The sequence below is a fragment of the Cyprinus carpio genome, chromosome A3, assembly GCF_018340385.1.
Source record: "Cyprinus carpio isolate SPL01 chromosome A3, ASM1834038v1, whole genome shotgun sequence".
In the NCBI taxonomy this organism is placed as follows: Eukaryota; Metazoa; Chordata; class Actinopteri; order Cypriniformes; family Cyprinidae; genus Cyprinus; species Cyprinus carpio.
The window spans coordinates 28,105,153-28,127,300 of record NC_056574.1 but is presented as its reverse complement, the minus strand read 5'-3'; the positions used below and the strand labels follow the sequence as shown (position 1 = coordinate 28,127,300).

The window sequence follows — 22,148 nt, the reverse complement described above, 5'->3', positions numbered from 1 at the left end:
GGAATTCGATGCACCTGTGCCTAGTTAGGGACAGCGGTTGGTGATTGGAGGATACGCTGGACAAGGCAGTACTTAAGGCCAAGTTATTTCACAGTCTGGGCGCTCTTTCTGGTGTGTGTGAAGCACTGTGTTGTGCCCGTCTTGGTGCGCTGCTGGTGGCTGTCTAACTCTCTCTCTCCCTCAGGCTGGAATTGTATGATTGTGAAGACATCGCGAACCTTAAAGGTTGAGAAGTGAACGGATTATACGGCGAACTGAGACGACGTGAAAAAGGGGATTGGAAGCGGCATTGATGTGAGTACTAAGAGCCAGTCGAAAGTGCCCTGTATATTGACCTGGCGTTGTGTAGATCTCTCCAGGAGGAGGAGGGCGGCCCTACCCCTAATATAGCGTGGTGGGAGAGCCGAAGGAATACTTATTGAAGTAGTCACAACGACGACATCACTAGCTAGGCCGCATATTCCATCGCCAGATCCGAACCAAGCGAAGTGAAGGAAGACGGGTGTCCTTTTCGTACACTGAGTGTGGTGGGTGAGTCTTCGTGCTGTGAAAACCTATAATTTTGACGTGGTGTTGTATATTGCTGTGGGCTGCTGTGTATTGCCGTGTGTCCTGTCAGATAAACCCCCGCCTTCACGCACTTCGTCGCGGGAGGACAAGGAGACTGCTGGTTCTAGCCTAGTTCAGTACAGTATATGTTGTGAGCGTGCTTCAGATCTCCGGAGATAGCACGGTACGCTGTGTCCAGCCCAGAGGTGAAAGCCATCCAAAGCAGAGTAACTGTGCTTTGTGTCCAAGTTGATACCTGTGGAGAGAAAAGGAAAGAGAGAGTGAGTAACACAAGGAGAAACAGAGGAAACCTGTACTTACAGTACGCTGTGTTCAGCCCAGAGGTGAGAGCCATTCAAAGCAAACTAACTGTGCTATTGTGCCCAAGTTGATACCTGTGGAGAGAAAAGGAGAGAGAGTGAATAACACGAGGAGGAATAGAGCGAACCCTGTACTTACAGTACGCTGTGTCCAGCCCAGAGGTGAGAGCCATTCAAAGCAAACTAACTGTGCTATTGTGCCCAAGTTGATACCTGTGGAGAGAAAAGGAAAGAGAGAGTGAGTAACACAAGGAGAAACAGAGGAAACCTGTACTTACAGTACGCTGTGTTCAGCCCAGAGGTGAGAGCCATTCAAAGCAAACTAACTGTGTTATTGTGCCCAAGTTGATACCTGTGGAGAGAAAAGGAGAGAGAGTGAATAACACGAGGAGGAATAGAGCGAACCCTGTACTTACAGTACGCTGTGTCCAGCCCAGAGGTGAGAGCCATTCAAAGCAAACTAACTGTGCTATTGTGCCTAAGTTGATACCTGTGGAGAGAAAAAGAGAGAGAGAGTGAGTAACACAAGGAGGAGAGGAAACCTGTACTTACAGTACGCTGTGTCCAGCCCAGAGGTGAGAGCCATTCAAAGCAAACTAACTGCTATTGTGCCCAAGTTGATACCTGTGGAGAGAAAAGGAGAGAGCGTGGGTAACACGAGGAGAGACAGGAAACCTGTACTTAGAGAAAGAGAAAGCGAGTGAGCACCCAAGGAACGAACTGTGTGAACCAGTACTTACTGTGAGCTGTAATCAGCGAAGAGGTGAGAGCAAAACCAAGCTGAACTAACTGTGCCTGTGTGTCCCAGCCGTTGCCTGTGGAGAAAGAGAAAGAGAGTGAGCACCCAGAGAACGAACTGTGTGAACCAGTACTTACTGTGAGCTGCATCAGCGAAGAGGTGAGAGCAAAACCAAGCCGAATTAACTGTGCCTTTGTGTCCCAGCCGTTGCCTGTGGAGGAAGAGAAAGAGAGTGAGCACCCCGAGAACGAACTGTGTGAACCAGTACTTACCGTGAGCTGTATTCAGCGAAGAGGAGGAAGAAGGAGGGCGCTACGGATACCTAAGACTCAGGCCGGGGCCCGAGTCCCACGCCCCGGATCCCCGTGGCCCCCTTGCTCCCTGACCTCTTCCCGGCCATAGCCCATCTGGAGGGCCGAGTCAGAGTTTAGTTTTAATTGCCCTTTCCCTATTCCCCAAGCTATTTTTAAATATTTAAATAAAGATTGTTTTATCACTTACTTGTTCTCGTGTTGTTTGGCCATTGGGTTGGCTTTGGGGACCTCCTCGAGGTGGAAGTTGAGAAGGGGTGTGGCTTGAGTCAAAGCATAGCCAGCCCCTGGGTGTGGTTCAGAACCCGCACTGTTGGTGTCGGGCAGCCCCTGTGTTCAACTAGTGCCTCCATGTGTTGTGATTCCCCTCTCGGGTAATCCCACGTGTGTATTTACACAGTAAGTCTCTCAGTAGCATGTGTCTTTCCCTTGGCAAGCTACCCTTGCCGTCTCTGTCGTTGAAACATTCCACCCTGCGGGCTGGGTACCTCAGAGATTCATGTGTATCACCGCTACGAGGTTGGTGTGTGCCTTTTAAGTCCTCCTATGAACAGGCAGCCTGTTAGCATACTTCCAGCGGGAATATGCTACCCAGTGTATTCTTTGTTTGGCATACTCGTGCTGGCCTTACGACAGGGTGCTATTGCTTGCACGGGTCACTGGAAGACAGCCATTGTGGCATTTTGTAAGGGACCCCATTTGTCAGTCTGTTCTGACGTAACGTCTCCATTCCCTCCTTCAGGAAACGAGGGTTACATACGTAACCTAGACGTTTCTTTTCTTTCCCATTAAAGTAAAATAACTGAACATAAACATAGGAGCCTGAGAAAATAACCATTTTAGAATAACATATTTAGATGGCACTTAGAGCCTTTTGCATCTGAACTCTTCATATATAACTACAAACCTAGGAACTTATTTTAGCATTCTTATTTACTTATTTAATTCCTTTATTTTTATTATTATTATTATTATGCAGTAGATTCTACAATTCTTATGAGCGTGTGCGTGACCGTGATTCGTGCGCAAGCATGTCAGTGAGCATGGCATCACAATCGATCAGATGCATGTTAAAGTTGCGTCCGTTACTATAGTAACCCCCCACTCCCCACCCCCCAAACACAAAATTGCAGAGGGCCTCGCACGTCAACTTCGCACAGGGCCTCACACCCGCCCCCCCTTGCGACAGACCTGCATGGGTCACATTGCATTACTTTAACTCAGTCAAGTTCACTCTATTAACCATCTGTCATAAATTTCCAGTTCATTAACTCAATCACAAATGACATATGAAATAAAACAAAGAATGCTTTTATGCCTCTCACTTTAGTTAGATGCTTCTCCAAATCTAATAATAAGCTCATGTTGAGCTTGATGTACAATTACTGTAGCTTAACAGTTCAGGTTATAGCAATATCAATTAGACAAGCTGTTTTGATGTGACTTTCAAAATACATCAGCCACCATTTACTCTCTCTTTTTTATTTGCAAAAAATATCAATTTAAAGTTAAAATATGAATATGCATGCAAATGACGTTAGAGTTTAATGTGAAGCTCTTAAACCTGCATTAGACCTGGCAATCTAAACCAAGAGTTTTTGCACACCTACACACTTTTCAGCTTGTAACAGAGAAAGCAACCTTGCTTTCAGTTTTCATGAAGTTTGCTCTGCATAGAGGAACTGGCCTTGGAGATGTGACATAAGTACATATTATGCAGTTCATTCCATTTACTTCTTTGGTTTGAGAATGTCGTTCTGACATACAGTATATAGTAGCTCTAGTTTTGGATAATGAAGCGCACCACATTTGTCAAGAAAATGTGATTAATGTCAAGTACTTCTCAAATGTTCTTCTCTTATCCCTGTGGACATTTTTTTTCTGAAGATTTCTGCAGGTTTTCTATGGTCTTGGGTGAGCTGGGTGAGCTCTGTTTTCAAAACCAATTTCTTTTTGTGATCTTTCAAGACTTACTGAGGTCATTGTAACGTGACCCTCTGCTCTGACCTCTTTCTTGGCCTATGTTCGAATTTAACCAGATGAGTGAAATAAAAAATTCCAATGATCCCGAACAAATGTCAGACAAAGACCCTCTTATGAAAAGAAGCTTTAACCAAAACATGGATCTATGTTATGTTTTTCATAGGCAAGGCAAGGCAAGGCAAATTTATTTATATAGCACATTTTGTAAACAATGGTAATTCAAAGTGCTTTACATAAAAGAAAATAATAAAAAGAAAATAATTAAAAAACAAAAAAAACAAGCAATTTTAAAACTTTGAAAATGATTTAAAAATTGACTTATTTAAAATGAATTTAAAACAGTTAAAATAGAAAATGATTTTACATAAAATACAGTGAATATGTAAGATACAGTGCAATCAGTTCGGACATCGCACAGTGCTCATTCAATAAATGCACAGCTAAACAGATGAGTTTTGAGTCTAGATTTAAATGTGACATGTTTTAGCACATCTGATCTCTTCTGGAAGCTGATTCCAACTGCGGGCGACATAGTAACTAAAGGCGGACTCCCCTTGTTTTGTGTGAACCCTTGGTATTTCTAACTAATGATCTGAGTGGTCTGTTAGGTTTATATTCAGTGAACATATCTGCAATATATTTTGGTCCTAGATCATTGAGTGATTTATAAACGAGTAAAAGTACTTTAAAATCAATCCTAAATGTAACTGGAAGCCAGTGTATGGACCTGAGAACTGGTGTGATATGCTCAGATTTTCTGGTTCTAGTCAGAAAACTGGCAGCAGCGTTCTGGATTAGCTGCAACTGTCTAATGGTCTTCTTGGGAAGGCCGGTGAGGAGACCATTACAATAGTCCACCCTGGTTGTGGTTGATGCATGAACAAGTTTCTCCAAGTCTTGACTGGAAACAAAACATCCTAATTCTTGCAATGTTTTTAAGATGATAGTATGCTGATTTAGTTACTGCTTTGACATGACTACTGAAACTAAGGTCTGTCTCCAAAATCACACCAAGATTCCTGACTTGATTTTTAGTTGTTTGACCCCTAGATTCAAGGTATGCATTCACCTTGAAAACTTCATCTTTGTTTCCAGATGCAATGACTTCAGTTTTTTCCTTGTTTAACTGAAGAAAGTTCTGGCACATCCAACTATTAATTTAATCAATACATTTGCAGAGGGGGTCAATGGGGCTGTAGTCATTTGGCAATAAGGCTAGGTAAATCTGTGTATCATCAGCATAGCTGTGATAGGCAATTTGGTTCTTTCTCATTATTTGGCTAAGTGGGAGCATATACAGGCTAAACAAGAGTGGTGCAAGAATTGAGCCTTGTGGGACTCCGCATGTCATGGACGTCCACTTACACTTATGCTCTCCTAGACTCACATAATAGCCTCTCCCTTCTAAGTATGACCTGAACCATTTGAGTACCATCCCAGAAAGCCCGACCCAGTTTTCCAGTCTCACTAGTAGTATGTTATGATCGACAGTGTCAAACGCAGCACTGAGATCTAGCAATACCAGCACTTATATTTTGCCAGAGTCAGAATTTAAGCGAACACATTTATTATCTTGATGAGTGCTGTTTCTGTGCTGTGATGCGGTCGGAAACCAGATTGAAAATTTTCCAGGTATCCATTTGAGTTTAAGTATTTGTTCAGCTGATTAAGGACTACCTTTTCTATAATTTTGCCTATAAAAGGAAGATTAGATATTGGTTCATAGTTTGTGAAATCTCAAGGAATCACTGTTTAACATGACTTTTATTTTATTTATTTATTTATTTATTTATTTTCGCATGAAAATGTATGCTTGCATTAAGATGAACTTAAAGCATAAAACTTCTTTTTGTATAACAGTCTGTTCTCAGTTGCATTACAGAATGTAAGTTGCATCGGTTTTAAAATGTGTACTGTAGCTAAGTTACAAGAAACTGCAGTTTTTAAAGGAATAGTTCACCTAGAATTAAAATCTTGTCCTTATTTACTCACATTCATGTCATTCAGTGCTGTATGAGCTACATTTATGACATTTATTTGGAGTTTTTTTTTTTATTTTGAGCTTGACAGCTGTGATCACTATGAACCATCATTAAATGCCAAAAGCTGCATGCTTTCATGCTGAGCTAGAAAATAATAACAGCTTATGGATTTGAATTGACAGAAGGGCGAGTAAATGGTGTTCAGATATTAGTAATGAGCAAATATAGGCAGAAAAACCTGCCTGAATATTTTTGCATCCATTTGGTATTTTTTCCATTTAAGTTTATGTTTATGTTCTGACAATTTCCTGGGCCATTATGGTTATTGCTCTGAAGCACATTGTTTTTAAACACGTCATTGTAGCTGTAATCATATCAAATAAATCCACCCAACTATCCATATCACATCAGCTTAATCAAACAGATATCGTTATCTGTATTTTATACTAATGCATCCTGATCCCGGTATACCTTTTAAGTGGAAACCAACCTTTCATGATCCATTATTTCTTATGATGCTCACTTTGATTTATGCAATGCTGATATTTTCAGGTTTCATTTTGTATTAAAGTAACAGTTCAACCAAATTATCTGAAAATGTACTCACCCTCAGCCGATCCAATATGCAGTAGAATTTGTTTCTTCATCTGAACAGATTTGGAGACATTTAGCATTATATCACTTGCTCACCAATGGATCTGTCAGAATGCGAGTCCAAACAGCTGATAAAAACATCACAATAAGTCACAAGACTTCAGTCCATCAATTTACATTTTATGAAATGGAAAGCTGTGTTTGTATAAAAAAATAAAATAACCCCTAGTAGACTAGTAAAAGTGTAGGGCTTTCCCAAAGCAGGTGTTGCTCTGTGTATATAATTTTCCATGTCCAAATAATTTCAGCAATCATCTCACTTTTATTAGGTGTTAGTACCCTCAAAAGTAGGATCCATTGGTGGGCAAGTGATGTAATGCTAAAAATTACCAAAAAACATCTCTGTATGTGGAACAAAAATGCTATAAACATCTGTGCCACAACACAAAGTTTTGTGTTTGTTTGGTCTGTGTTAATGGGCTGTCAGTCTTCACTGACAGCTGGGCCAAGCTGGGCCTTCTAGCATGTTTTCACACCTGAACGACATGTGAGCTTTCTTGTCAGATTAATTTTAGGTGGTATTTGTTATAGATGGTCTTTGTTGCTTGGTATGCAAGCCAAGGTGCTGTTCAGCAACTCGGTCAGTGCATGAAAGAAGCGGAAAGTGAAAGTCTATAAAAAAGGGTGTCAAGGTAATCTAATGCTTTTTATTACAATGAAAAACACCTTGGGAATTTGAATAGGTAACACGACATTTTGAAGAAATGCTATTTTGAGCTTTTCAAGCCAAAAGAACTGGATAAAAATAGACTTTTTCTATGAAGCACAAAAACAGTTTTCCCTCTAAAACAGATCAACTTTCTCCAAACCCACAATGTTCTGGATCAGATTGCATGCTATTTCAGTGCTTACAGGATATCCTGAAGAATAAATTTCAGCACAGATAGATCATATGTCTTGTTAACCTAAAGGTGGCATTCACACATTTCTGTAGAATTACAAAAACATGATGTAATGACACATTGAAAAGATTAAAGTCAATAACATGCCCTTTCAAGGAACTCAATATCTTTGAAGTGATGTAATGTTGTTACATACAGTACAAGTAAAGCAATTTTCATTAACTGAACCCTTGGATGCAAACACACCACAAAGGAAAAAAATATTTTAAAAAGAAAAACAATTTAATGCACATCTTGATCAGCACAGTACTATATGCCTTCAACATATGACTATACTCTTTGTGTAGTTGATTTAATATAAATTTCTGTACAGTTCCTAAATTCTCTTAAACATCAAATCAGTCATAAACAAACAGGAACAAATGAGCAAAATTAATAAATAGAATGTTCTTGAAGCACTGCGGAAAATGACAGAAATGATGGCAAAGATTGTCTCACAGAACCACAAAGAGCAAGACATATAAGATTTCATCTTCTTCACACATTCTGGACATTAATGTTATGGATATATTGATATGAGTCACAAGTGGGCTCGTGTATTTAAACAGTGAGATAAATATATAGATATTTTTTTTCTGTGCCATACATGTATAAATAAATAAAATTTTCTTTGTACACTTTCAAATCAGTGACTAAACACAACAGAAATACCCCCAAAAGATATATTGACATCGTTGTCACAAATACAGCTGCACAGCTTGTACTTGTTCAGACCTTCTGTACATTTCACAACTTTGGAAGAACTTCTTCACAACCTCTAAAAAAAAGAGAGAAAATTAATTTTGCAAAAATATTTTTCTGTATGTGTGTGTTGTTTTCTAATAAAAAACTTGAACATCTTTAAAACAAGGTAAATTTACTAATATATATATATATATATATATATATATATATATATATATATATATATTAGTAAATTTACCTTGTTTTAAATATGTTTTTTATTGGTTAAAAGTTTTGTTACATTTATTCTTAAAACAAGAAGAACAATATTACACAATTTAATTTTTCAAGTGGTTTACTTGAAAAATTAAATTGTGTAATATTGTTCTTCTTGTTTTGTATTAAATGTATTAAACCCTTTACTGGAAAACAAGACTAAAATAGTGACAAAGAAATATTCAGTGAATAAAGAAACAGTAATGAATACAGACACCAGTGTTGCTTCTCATAGATACAGAAAATTAAGCCAGGGCTCACCAACACAGAAATGACAACACCAATAGAAATGACTGAACTTATACTGAAAATGTACAATTCTGGCTGAAGGATGCCGGCCAACAAATCTGATACAGACACTGACCTTACCAAGAATGGTGAGTCTGGACATTTTTATCTTTGAACAGAAGGTAGTTATATGCACAGAGATGAAATGATAATTCATAAGCAGACACTGTGTTTCCAGGCCTTCTTCTGAGGCACGTTGGAGGAGCACACTATGTGTGCTGTACTTTGGAATATCGCATATGTTGGAGGGAATGGAGAATGGTTGTTTGCTTTGGAATGCTGGCTGCTGTCTGAAGGTCACATGACCCACAAACCCACAAAAGCCAAAGGGAAAGAGTGATACAAATCAAAGTATTACTAAACAGTAAACCTACACACAAGCTACAAACCCCACAAATCACTATTATCATTTGTGTTTTAAAGCTGAAGTGTGTCATCTTTGTGCCTCTAGTGGTTGCTAAGGTGTTCTGAGTGATTTAAAGGAATAGTTCATCCAAAAATGATGGATTATTTGACTTGCATTATGGCAAGAAGCAACTGTTTACAGTTAAAATCCTCTAATGATGAATTTGTTTATTACAAACATGCAGATTTTCACTTCACAAGACATTAATTGATGGACTGGAGTGGAGTGGTGTGGTTACTTGTTGGTTATTGTGATGTTTTTATCAGCTGTTTGGACTCTCGTTCTGACGGCACCCATTCACTACAGAGGAACCATTGGTGGGCAAGTGATGCTAAACTCACCAATTCTGAAGAAACAAACTCATTTCTTTAAACACAATGTTATGTGGTTGCTAGGGAGTTCTGGGTGGTTGCTAGGTTGTTGCTTACTGGCCTAAGTCGAAAGAGATACAGTATTTTTTAAGAATCTGTTCTATAAAAATAACAGCACATCATAGTGTTACATTTGTCTGTGCATTTAAATGGGACACATTTACACACTTCACCTTTAAAGAACAGCCTGATAGAATATATCCTGTTCTGAGAAAGCGCATATTGCACTCTTAAATATAAAGGTCCATTTTGAACCATTAGGCCATAAAGAACCATTTTGGGTTTCAGTGAACAGTTCTTAAAATAACCCTTTTTTTCTGACTGTGAGGAACATTAGGAAAAACACTTCTACTATAAAGAACCTTTTGTGAAATGGAAAGGTTCCATGGATGTTTAAGGTTCTTCATGGAACCACAGATGCCAATAAGGAACCTTTATTTTTAAGAGTGCGGTGAAACCATCAATTTGCATCTAATGCCACTGAATGTAGTAAAATGGTATCGCTACTTCCCAGCACTTACTGATTAATGATTTGCAAATAATATATATGTGACACTGGATTATGTTTTTATGTGGTACAGTACATGAAAGGTTTAGGTACTGTTAGACACTGCAAACACTAGAATATGGTTCCAACTAACACCTAATTCACTAGATATGTCACTAATTTAGCTCTTCAGGAGGATAATATATTGTAATATTATTTAATGTTGTATAGACTGTACCTTTGTGTCTCTAGACTGCCTTTTTGGTAGTAGCCCCACAGGTTTGTATATGATGTGAACACTTGAGCTGTTTACTATTAAAGTGCTATAAATAGTGAGGCAAATGCTGATGGAGTGTGTCTGAGCTGTGAAAATCTTTAGGCCCATGATGCTAAATCAGATCCCTCTGATTCCACATGCACCAGCAAACAGATCTGTTCAACATAAATAGTAACATAAGCTTCTCTCATTTCTGTGCACATCACATCCATCACTGTCTGTGGAGTTTTGCTATTCAGCATCCAGCTATTCTTAGTTTCTCTATTTTCATTTTATGGTTTTCTGGAATACATGATTCTGATTGGTCAATTGTAGTCAGACTGACCACTAAACTGCACATTTATCTATTGTCCCTGAAAACCTCCGCAGACTCTTTCTTCTGACATAAATAATTTCAACTCAAATCAATATTTCATATCCATTTATGCATTTAAATGATAAGCAGCGGTCTAATAAGTGGAGTAATGTACAATCAGATGGTCATTATCTCAAAATAAACCCCTTAATAACCAGCTGACTGTACATTATCTCCTGATATATTTTTGTCCACTGGTAAATTGTGCTGTGATAGAGTCTTGATTGAAAATTTTGTGGCATGCCAGTAAATCGATTGGATGATTTTTCGTGATTTTTGTAATCTGATATTTCTTTGCTGCTGCAATTTGAGATAAACTTTGACAGGCCATTTTAAAGGCTTTAAAAAATAAGTAATTACAGACAAAGATAACATATGTGGTTTGAAATCATTTTAAATCTCAGTCTAAATGGTTAGATCAGATTTCAGACATAATCATTATCTGGGGTGCTGCTTTATGTACACACTACTGTTCAAAAGTTTGGGGTCAGTGAGATTTTTAAATGTTTTTTAAAGATGTTACAAACTGTAATATTGTGAAATATTATTACATTTTAAAAGAACTGTATTTTATTTAAATAGATTTTAAAATGCAATTTATTCCTGCGAAGGCAAAATTGTTTTTTCAGTCTTCAGTGTCACATGATCCTTTAGAAATCATTCTAACATTTATTAATATTGTCAGTGTTGAAAGCAGTTGTGCTGCTTAATATTTTTGTAGAAACTGCAATGACATGTTTAGGATTCTTTGATGAATAGGAAGTTTAATAAACAGCATTTATTTAAAATAATAATAATAAAAAAACTGTAACAATCAATTTAATGCAGAATAAAAGCATTCATTAAAATATCTTACAGACCACAAACTTTTGTATATCTTTCAAAGTGCTCAATGTTATTTGGAACTGTGTCAGAATATACTCTCTCACCCTTTCCTCATATAGTGAGATATAAAAGCCTTCACTATGTAGCGAACAGTGAACAAACAGGTGGTTTTGTACACAGAATATGCATGAATGGCTAAAATGCCCATCACTAATGTTTTCTCATGCATCTTGTGTGAGTTCAGCACAGTGGCAAGATGTCATGACGGATGTGCGCAGAGGCCCAATTTCTACCTTCCGCCTTCTCTTTAAACTAACAACTGCTGGGATCCAGGTACATTTACTACATTGTCAGAACAAACGGATCAGATTTCACTGTAAAATGACCGTGCACAGCATAGATTTAAAACCAAACAAAGCCTTAGTCCTAAACTTAGTAGCGACACTAAAACAAACCTTATGTTTCAGTTTACTAGCAGTGACACGAGCTTGGTCCTCAGTTTGTCAGGTATACACAATGCTATATTGTAATTAACAAACTTCACAATGCTAGTCTTCCAATATATACACAACTAGATGTCTAACTCGAATATATGGTGCTACTGGACATGTACACAACAAGCATGACTGAATGTGGAATCTGCTGAAGCCTTCATGAATGAGTACTTCAGGAAGGTCAGAAGAGCACAGAGGCATAGATGAAGGTCCTGAGTCAGTTTTTTTTCATCAGATGTGATTGATTGGATGTATGAGCACAAAAGCTAAATCTGCTTTACTGTTCTGAATCAGCAGTGAGCGGTCACAGGACTCGGTCATTGGTGGCTCAGCTTAGCGAGGGTTTTAACACATGGATGGAGGTTAAATGACCCAATGTTAGGCATGCAGATCTCTCTTGACTCTAATGATACAGAAGCAGTTTTTCTGAGGTAATTATACTGGCCTGATTCTGTTGGGATTTGAACTGAGAAGCAAAAATGCACCATTCGTCTATTTTTCCAATTTACTTCCACACAGAACAGCTATTCAAAGAAACTAGGGGAAAAAATGGTCCACAAATGACACAGTGCCTTCCCTGCTGTCCATAATATCCTGTCCACACTTGTAACACCAGTAGCAATGTAAATGTTGAAATGCACCATGTTTCATAGAAATAACTGACATTTTAAAAAGGGATAGTTCACCCAAAATGAAAACTGTCATCATTTACTCATGATGTTCTGAACCCATTGGAATTTCTTTCTTCCGTGAAGCACAAATTCATTCACACTTTCAGTGAATCAGCTGACCAAGTTCACAAAACCAGTCCGTGAATAAAAGAATTATTCACAAATCAAACTGATTCAATTCAACTCATTGATTCAGTGATCCGATTTGTTGCAGTTCTCAAGTGAATAGCTTACTGGAGTGAAAGTGTACTAAAGCATCCAGCTACACTACCGTTCAAAAATATTGAATGTTTTTGAAAGAGGTGTCTAATGCTTGCCAAGTCTGAATTTATAACCCTAACCCTAATTATTACAATATTAATACAAAATAAAGAAAACAAATAGATTAAAAAAAAAAAAATTCTTTGATGCAAAACTACATTTTCATTACTCCAGTTTTCAGTGTCACATGATCCTTTTGAAATCATGCAAATATGCTGATTTGCTGCTTAAGAAACATTTGTTATTATCAATGTTACAAAGGGTTCTACTGCCTAATATATTTGTGGAACTTTGATACTTTTTTTATCAGCATTGTTTGATGAATAGAAAGTTTCAAAGAACATCATTTATTTGAAATATCATGTTTTGTATGTACAGTATTTACGGACACTTTCGATCAATTTAATGCATCCATCCAAGTTTTGATTTCTTAAAAAAAAAAGAAAAAAAAGATTCTTACTGAGCTTTTGAACGGTGGTGTACATTCTTCAAATGCTGGAGGTAATAAAATCATACTATTTTGAATCAACATGAGTAAATGATGACAGAATTGTCATTTTTGGGTGAACTATCACTATAAGGCTCTTGAGCAACAAAAACTACCCATAACATCCAGTCGCGTGTAATTAGATTTAGTCTTTTGAAAAAGTCTCCAGAATCCAAATACACAAGTATTTTGTACTATTATCATCTCATAAAACTGCTTGATAACTGGGAATTTATATGAAACTGTGCATGGAAAGGAGACCTGGAGTGGTTAATTGAAATACAATCAATCGCCCGCTTGGCTGAGGCTCCAAATAAAGGATAAAATCAAAATCCTTTCTTTGTTCTGTAATAAACCCCTTATTTAAAAGATTGTGTTATGTGTTTAGTCTTCTACCTTAGCCTTTCATGATGCTGTTTCCTTTCCTGTGAGCTTCCTTCCTCTTTTTCCCAGGGGATTAGACATATCTTTGAGTCCCAGGATGCAAACAGACTTAGAGAGCATTAACACATACCTTTCATCTTTCTAAAAACAGTTTACAGTTTTCACACTCGCACTGTACGATACACACACAATAGATGCACTCATCATATCAAAGCAAATAGTGTCCATGTTGAATGAGTTTGCTCACAGGAATTTATGACAATCAGAGGGAACTATTACTAGCTGCAACGAAGTGGGCAATGAAGAGCAGCGAGTGAAAAGTAAGGAAAATTATAAGGGTCACAATCTGAACATCTCAGAGAAAACACCATACAGTTGTCTCCAGTGTATCCAGTTAAAGATTCAATAGCAATAATGAAAGTTCACATTGAGATCTGTCAAAGATATTTTTTGTTTTCCGATTGTAAATCTGCTGTTTTTTTTCTTCCTCTGATTATGTCATTTTGTTTTAAAACTCCTAAAACTATTGCACTATATTGGCCAAAAGCTTGAGGACACATAAACACCGAACCCATATGTGATTTCTAAGCAATTAATTTCAAAACTATTGGCATTAATAAGGAGTTAATCCTGCCTAACAGCTTCCTTTCTTCTGGGAAGGTTTCCAATTGATGTTGGAATATGGATTTGATCCCATTCAGACACATGTATGGCTCACAATCGCAATACTTTTGGCCATGTAGTGTATATTCCATTTTATCCAACTCCGATAGTTCTGGAAACAAGTTAGGAATAAAATGAGCTTTCCAATCAGAGAAGAATCGAGATCAGGAGGAGAGGATGTGACATTTATCTCTATTGTCTATTGAATAAATACACTCTGCCAGTATTTTTTTTTGGTGTGTGTGTCAGGTTCCTCCCACGGTCACCCATCGCTGTCTGAGACCACCAATGCTCTAATCTCTTTCTGACACAGTTTTTTCCTCTGTGTTTGGCAGGTGGACCTCATAATCTGTGTACATTTCCATCCTTCATCTGTGTTTCAGCTGAGGATCGTACCCTGTTTGGCCCATAGCTGTTATCCCTGGGTTTTGCAGAGGATGTGGATAATTAGCTGAGGACAGAAAGAGCAGGGGCAGAAGAAACGGGGACGGATGCTTCGCTTCAGTTATGGTCAGATGGCCGACGACTGCTTGATGCTGTGGAAACTGACCCGTGTTGGAGAGGTGGGAATAGACATGGCCCGTGCCACCCGTGCCCGAATGGAGTGCTTATCCTGCCAGCGATGCCACCGCTTACGAACAGCTGAACGTACCTACAGACATAGAAAGAGACGTTACTAATGATCTTAATAATGGAATGTAGCTCAACTGCACAAGCTACCATAAAAAAGAGGTTAGCTTCGATACAAGTTAGTAACAAACAGTAACAGTAGAAGTAATTGACAGCGGACATAGAGAGAGAAAAATATGAAGAAAGTGGGTGATTAAGAGAGAGGGTGGTGATATATATTACCATTTTTAATACAAAGGACCACTAGAGAAAATAATTCAATAATTTATATATATATATATATATATATATATATATATATATGTAAAATAAATCTTTCACATTTTGAGTGAAATGAAAAAAGGAAGATATATAAAAATATATATATTTAAATATATAATGCCAGATTTTCAATGTTGTTTACACTAGATATACCATCTGAAGAGAGGGGGTTTATATTCTACATATATGAAGATTGCATTTTTCTCCCTATATATTTTACACTGATCTGAGAGCAGTTTTGTTGCTTTGCTAATGGATCAGATCTGGATTTAGAGCAGCAGGACTAGTCAAAGGTCAGCAGTAAAGCTCTATACCCGGCAAAAAACATCTGCACATCAAATCATTAGCATTTAAATTGCATCAGTGTGATATATGCCACCAATGAAAAGCTACATCATTTGCATAATCAGTGTTCTATCGTGGCAACCAGGGAGTTATCTCCTTAGCAATCATACCTATGGCATTTCCTTAAGCTGTGCTGGCAGCAAAGGTTGAAATTGTTACAGTCTTTTGTTACAGGGGAAATAAACCAGAAGCCTGTGCTCATATGAGAAAAACCTGGACCGCATTAGACATTAATTTGGAGGGGGCTGTTTCACTGAATCAGTGTGTTGGCTCTCAGAAAGACTGTAAAAGGCCTCGCTGTCCGCAAATCAATGAGATGGATGTCGGAGTAAGCATTTAAACCTCCTGTCTGTCTCCACCTCATTCAATACACTTTGTAGGGGGCCTGTCTTTGAAGTGGTCAGTGGACAAATATTAGTCTGTGCTCCAATGCACTATGGGCAGCGTACGGCTTCCACGCCTGTTGCTCTATTGCCACATTAAGTTTTGATACAGAATCACCTAAGCTTGTGTCAACAACGCTGACATCACTGAAATTTAAACTAGTAAACACATCACAAACTGCTGAAGCAGAAAGAAATAACATGTAAAAGAATTCAGATCACTTTGATTCAAGCTCAAGAGCTGAAGGATGCCATATTGAACAGATTTGTATACATAATACAGTATAGTATATATAAACACATTCACGTAGATATACATTATGTTGTTTTGTTTACCTACAATAATTATATCACTTAATTATCAAAAAGGTTTTATTCAAAATATTCTCAACTTAAAACTCTTAAAAATAGTTGCTGGCTGCCCTGGCACTGTATGAACAGTTGCCCATGCCCATGAGGGTCAAAGGTTAGTCTCCACAGTAGATCAGAAGTGAACAGCAAAGCTCTGGTGCTGTATGTAATTAACCTTGGGGGTTGGTGTCAAGTGGGGGGAGGGGGGGTGTTAGAAGATGAGTTCGGGAGGTCAAACTCATGCCAAGCGATCAAAAATCAGTCTAGAGAAGAAACTTCTGACTTTGCTCTAAGATCTTGACTCTCTCTTTTTCTCTATTTCTTTAAAAGCGTAAAATCCCTTGGGTCAGTGACTGCTGACACTTAAAGCAATGTTTGAAATACAGCATTCAAAGTATTTGCTGAAAATAATCCCCGACATTCACTTTTTCTTTCAGCTCACACAACTATGAAAGTCTAACTGTGGTTTCCTAAGTACATAATTGTAACTGAGGCAGCATAGACTGAAAAAATTTCATAGCTGCTTATCATCTATATATTTAATCATAAAATGTACATATTTCACATCACAATTTTCAACCATTCCTTCTAAATTAGCATTTGCTTGTCAAACCCAAGCTTAATTGACCTTCCAAGAGATAGTCGATCAAATCGCTGCACTGATTTATCTGTCAAACTTACTGAACCTCTGTTACATATGAACCTCCTCCATATACTGGAGCCTGAAAGTGTGAATAAACACACATTTTTATTGCATGCAAAAAAAAGTGTAAAGTGTACACTGTGTACAAGTTTGGAATAACAATGATGAAATTTGGTTACACTATCCTTTTAAATAGCTTTAACTGGTAATCAAAAAAAAAAAAAAAAAAAAAAAAAAAAAAAACCATAATGCAACACATTTAGAGAAAGTGAGCGAATAACCATCTGCTTGAAAGAAAGCGCTTTATTGCACTTCCAAGCCAGATCCTTTCTCTGTTGTCCTTTGACTTTCAGTGACAAGTGTTTGTTATTTCAGCTGTATTTAGTATCATAAGCTTTTTAGATCTGAACATATTTGCATTGCCACATTGGCGCCAAATGTACCTTTAGAAGTAGCATAATGCCGATGACATTGGTATTTTTTTTTGGAGGTCTTGCATCTGACATTGCAGTGTCCCTTTCATATGTACTGGGAACAGATCAATGCTATCGCTTTGACTTAAGCAATACTGTACGCTCGGCTTGGCTCGTGTATACTGATATCTGTCTGTGGTTGAGGGTGACCTCAGATCAAGCCTCACACTTTCCTGCTTGCCTTTAACTTGTTCACTGCCTAAAATAAGCCCAGACAGATCCAATCCTGGATTCTTTTACAGCACCTGTAAGCCTGTTCACTTATGGGTACAACATGATGCGTAAGATGTGCTTGCATTTTCTATCTGGGCAAGATGCTAAAGAGGAACGTTTTGGCTGGAAATTCCCAAAGGTTTACTGTCCTTTTCAAAGGGCATGTAACACAAGCAAGATTTAGACCTCGCAGGAATGAATATTTTATGAGCGGGGTCGGTTTTTATAGTTATTGACTGCCAAAAGGGTGGTTTTGGGTTAACAGTGAATTTAGGAAGGTCTCTATGTGATTCTTTTGGCTGGGTCACACTGGACAGCCATGGCTGAAGAAATCTGAAATGCCCAAATTACTCAGACTGTTTGCATTGCACTTCAAAGAACAGACCCATCGCTTTAGTAGAACTGTGCTCCTGAAAGTAAAAAGTAGAGGGCATATTTGTGCAAAAAGGATGGAAACAGAAGAAGAACATCAGGAAAAGAGCTTTCTTACCTCACTGTTCAAAAAGCAGTAGAACACTGACACAAAAAAGCCCTGTAAAGAGAACGAGAAATGAGAAACAGTTACGAGAAAAAATAAGAAATAAAAAAATTCTAAATAATCAAATTTCATTTAAAACAATTCTGTTAAGTCAACATAAATCAGGATTCACAAGCCATTTATCCCTTTATTTTAAGGTCCAATTCTCATTATTAACTAGTTGCTTATTAGCATGCATATTAGCATATTGGCTGTTTATTAGTACTTATAAATCACATATTAATGCTTTACTCTGTATAGATCCCTTAAACCGACCCGTTACCTAAACTTAACAACTACCTTAATAACTACTGTATTAATAAACAGAAAATTAGGAGTTAATTGAGGGGAAACTCTTAGTTAAAAGTGAATATGTGTTCCCTATTCTAAAGTGTTACCGTATTTTCAAGTGAAATAGGATATTCAATGTGACAAATTTTAATGGGTTACATTAACAAAACACAATTTGTGTCAAATATCTGACGCTGAAAGCAAAGATCTAATTTTTGTGTAACCTTCAAAAAGGAAATCTGTGCCAATTATATCATCACAGAAAAAAAAAACTTGTACTGTATAATACATTGCATCAAAAAATAAATAAAAATAATTGAAACATCCTATGTACTGTATATGATTTAGTAAACAAGTGAAACAATCATCAACATCTCCCTTCACACTCTCTCACACACAACAGTTTAAGCAAGCACTAAATACACTTAAATACACAGGGCCATATTTAGATTCAGTATCTGTCATTATTTTCGATGCAAATCAGACTTATTCAGTGTGGCTTGTTCATAAACCTCAGCACTTATTGTAAAAGACAGCACGTGCAAATAAACAACTCCATCAGTGGGTGCAATTTATTTTTATTTAATTTCCACCTCTGAGTTTTAAGGATTAGTTTCGGATCTGCTTTAACACAATTGATCAGGGTTAAAACTAGCCGCGTTTCCACTGCTGGAACTTTACCCAGGAACTAGGGACTTTGGGCTGGTACCCAGGAACAAGGATCTAAATAAAGTTCCGGGTAAAACATTGCCCCTCAGAAAGTCCCTGCTCGCCAGGTAGTACTTTTTCAAAGGTCCGGAGCTTTCAGGGGAGGGACTTGGACGCTGAGCATGCTGATTGGTTGAGTTCATGCAGCATTGTGATTTCAGCCACCATTTATTCAGATAATTTTCAAAATATTACTGTTATCGTGTCATGAAATGTAGTTTTAAAAGTATTTCAGGAGAGAATGTAGTTGTTTAAAATTCAAATCTGCGGTTTATTTATAAAAACAGCGCCTTTTTTAAAATGTGTTTCACAGATTTCGGAGACGATCAGCTCCATGCGATCAGCGGTAGCTCATTGCTCATGTATCCACTTAGAGCACTCTCAACTCGGCTAGCCCTTCTGATATTTGCTGATGACTCTAATGTCTCTTTAGTGGTTAAAAAAAATATCATTTGTTTTGGGTAAAATGAAAATAAAAAGAGGCAATTGATATAATATTTTGTTTCATTGTAATGTAGGCTTTATATATACATATTTCCCGGAACTAAGTACATTTCTGTGGCTATTATTACGTTTAAATGAAAACGAAAGGAGGCAGTGGTATTTGATATTCTATTTCGTCTTATTGTAAATATACAGTGAGTAAAATTGCAGTAGCCAAGGGAGCTGGCTGATGTTATCAAGTATGCTGCAGTTTGCAGAATTACCAGACTTGCGTCGTCGTGGACATCACACTCCCGAGTCGAACTCGCAAAGTCCGAACTACCGAGGATGCAAGTCCGAAATTTGCATAGTTTGTTTTTGAGAAACGCGCGCAGACCTACGCCACCAGACTATTTGCCTAATCTTCACGGTACTTTAGACCGCGGTGGAAATGCAGAAAGCAACAGGTCTGGGGGGAAAATAGTTCCTGGAGAAAAACGTTCCTGGTACAATTGTTCCGGGTAATTTTGGTGGAAACGCGGCAACTGTGTTGGCTGCAAACTGATCTCTTATGAAAACATACCTGTGGGAACTTTTTTGCAAGATGCAAAATAGTTACCAAAAAGTACATATCACTGCAGTTTCCAACAGTAATGAACAATAGAGGCAATAAAACAGCAAGCACTTTTAATCATTTTCATACACAGTTTTGGACTGCGTCGCTTTACCAGCTCCACATGTTTCGTTTTCCAGATGTAACAAGCTTGCTCGGTAGCTCAGCTGGCACAGAATTGGACTTAGGATGAATCTTGTGAAAAATATGACTCACGATAAAAGAGCTCAAAGATAAGAGATAAAACAATATAAAATGACATGCTTGCGACTGTGTTTTTATGTCATATTCACTTTTGTTCATACTCTCGGTTAGGTTTATGTGTTGTACAGATGGTACATTATTTTAAAACATCACAGGGCATTACAGTTATAGTGCCACTCAACGGACATTTCAAGTCAGAACTGCGGTGACATGCACAAAGCCAACATCATATACAACGTATAATATGTACGTTTATCTGTTCCGGGGAAAAAACCTGAACACTTTTTTAGCGCCACTCAGTGAACATTTCACACTGAATATGTCATGAAACGTACAGTCGTGGCCAAAAGTTTTGAGAATTACATAAATATTGGAAATTGGAAAAGTTGCTGCTTAAGTTTTTATAATAGCAATTTGCATATACTCCAGAATGTTATGAAGAGTGATCAGATGAATTGCATATAGTCCTTCTTTGCCATGAAAATGAACTTAATCCCCAAAAAAAAAAAACCTTTCCCACTGCATTTCATTGCTGTCATTAAAGGACCTGCTGAGATCATTTCAGTAATCATCTTGTTAACTCAGGTGAGAATGTTGACGAGCACAAGGCTGGAGATCATTATGTCAGGCTGATTGGGTTAGAATGGCAGACTTGACATGTTAAAAAGGAAGGTGATGCTTGAAATCATTGTTCTTCCCATTGTTAACCATGGTGACCTGCAAAGAAACACCTGCAGCCATCATTGCGTTGCATAAAAATGGCTTCACAGGCAAGGATATTGTGGCTACTAAGATTGCACCCTAAATCAACAATTTATAGGTTCATCAAGAACTTCAAGGAAAAGAGGTTCAATTCTTGTAAAGAAGGCTTCAGGGCGTCCAAGAAAGTCCAGCAAGCGCCAGGATCGTCTCCTAAAGAGGATTCAGCTGCGGGATCGGAGTCCCACCAGTGCAGAGCTTGCTCAGGAATGGCAGCAGGAAGGTGTGAGCGCATCTGCATGAACAGTGAGGCGAAGACTTTTGGAAGATGGCCTGGTGTCAAGAAGGGCAGCAAAGAAGCCACTTCTCTCCAAAAAAAACAGGGACAGATTGATCTTCTGCAGAAAGTATAGTGAATGGACTGCTGAGGACTGGGGCAAAGTCATATTCTCCGATGAAGCCCCTTTCCAATTGTTTTGGGGCATCTGGAAAAAGGCTTGTCCGGAGAAGAAAAGGTGAGCGCTACCATCAGTCCTGTGTCATGCAAACAGTAAAGCATCCTGACACCATTCATGTGTGGGGTTGCTTCTCATCCAAGGGAGTGGGCTCACTCACAATTCTGCCCAAAAACACAGCCATGAATAAAGAATGGTACCAAAACACCCTCCAACAGCAACTTCTTCCAACAACCCAACAACAGTTTTTGGTGAAGAACAATGCATTTTCCAGCACGATGGAGCACCGTGCCATAAGGCAAAAGTGATAACTAAGTGGCTCGGGGACCAGAATGTTGAAATTTTGGGTCCATGGCCTGGAAACTTCCCAGATCTTAATCCCATTGAGAACTTGTGGTCAATCCTTAAGAGGCGGGTGGACAAACAAAAACCCACTAATTCTGACAAACTCCAGGAAGTTATTATGAAAGAATGGGTTGCTATCAGTCAGGATTTGGCCCCGAAGTTGATTGAGAGCATGCCCAGTCGAATTGCAGAGGTCCTGAAAAAGAAGGGCCAACACTGCAAATACTGACTCTTTGCATAAAAGTC

General features: G+C 38.1%; 1 protein-coding gene across 1 annotated transcript in view; it reads right to left on the bottom strand.

The window, feature by feature from the left end:
* Positions 1–11,311: 11,311 nt before the first annotated feature.
* LOC109101841 (corticotropin-releasing factor receptor 1) overlaps positions 11,312–22,148 on the bottom strand; it is a 116,743-nt gene continuing 105,906 nt past the window's right edge. The window contains exons 13-14 of the mRNA XM_042727869.1: positions 18,138–18,189; positions 11,312–15,000 (exon numbers count right to left, since the gene is read on the bottom strand). Of these exons, the coding sequence (XP_042583803.1) occupies positions 14,860–15,000; positions 18,138–18,189 (193 nt within the window). The 3' untranslated portion in view covers positions 11,312–14,859. The remainder of the gene's footprint in view (positions 15,001–18,137; positions 18,190–22,148) is intronic.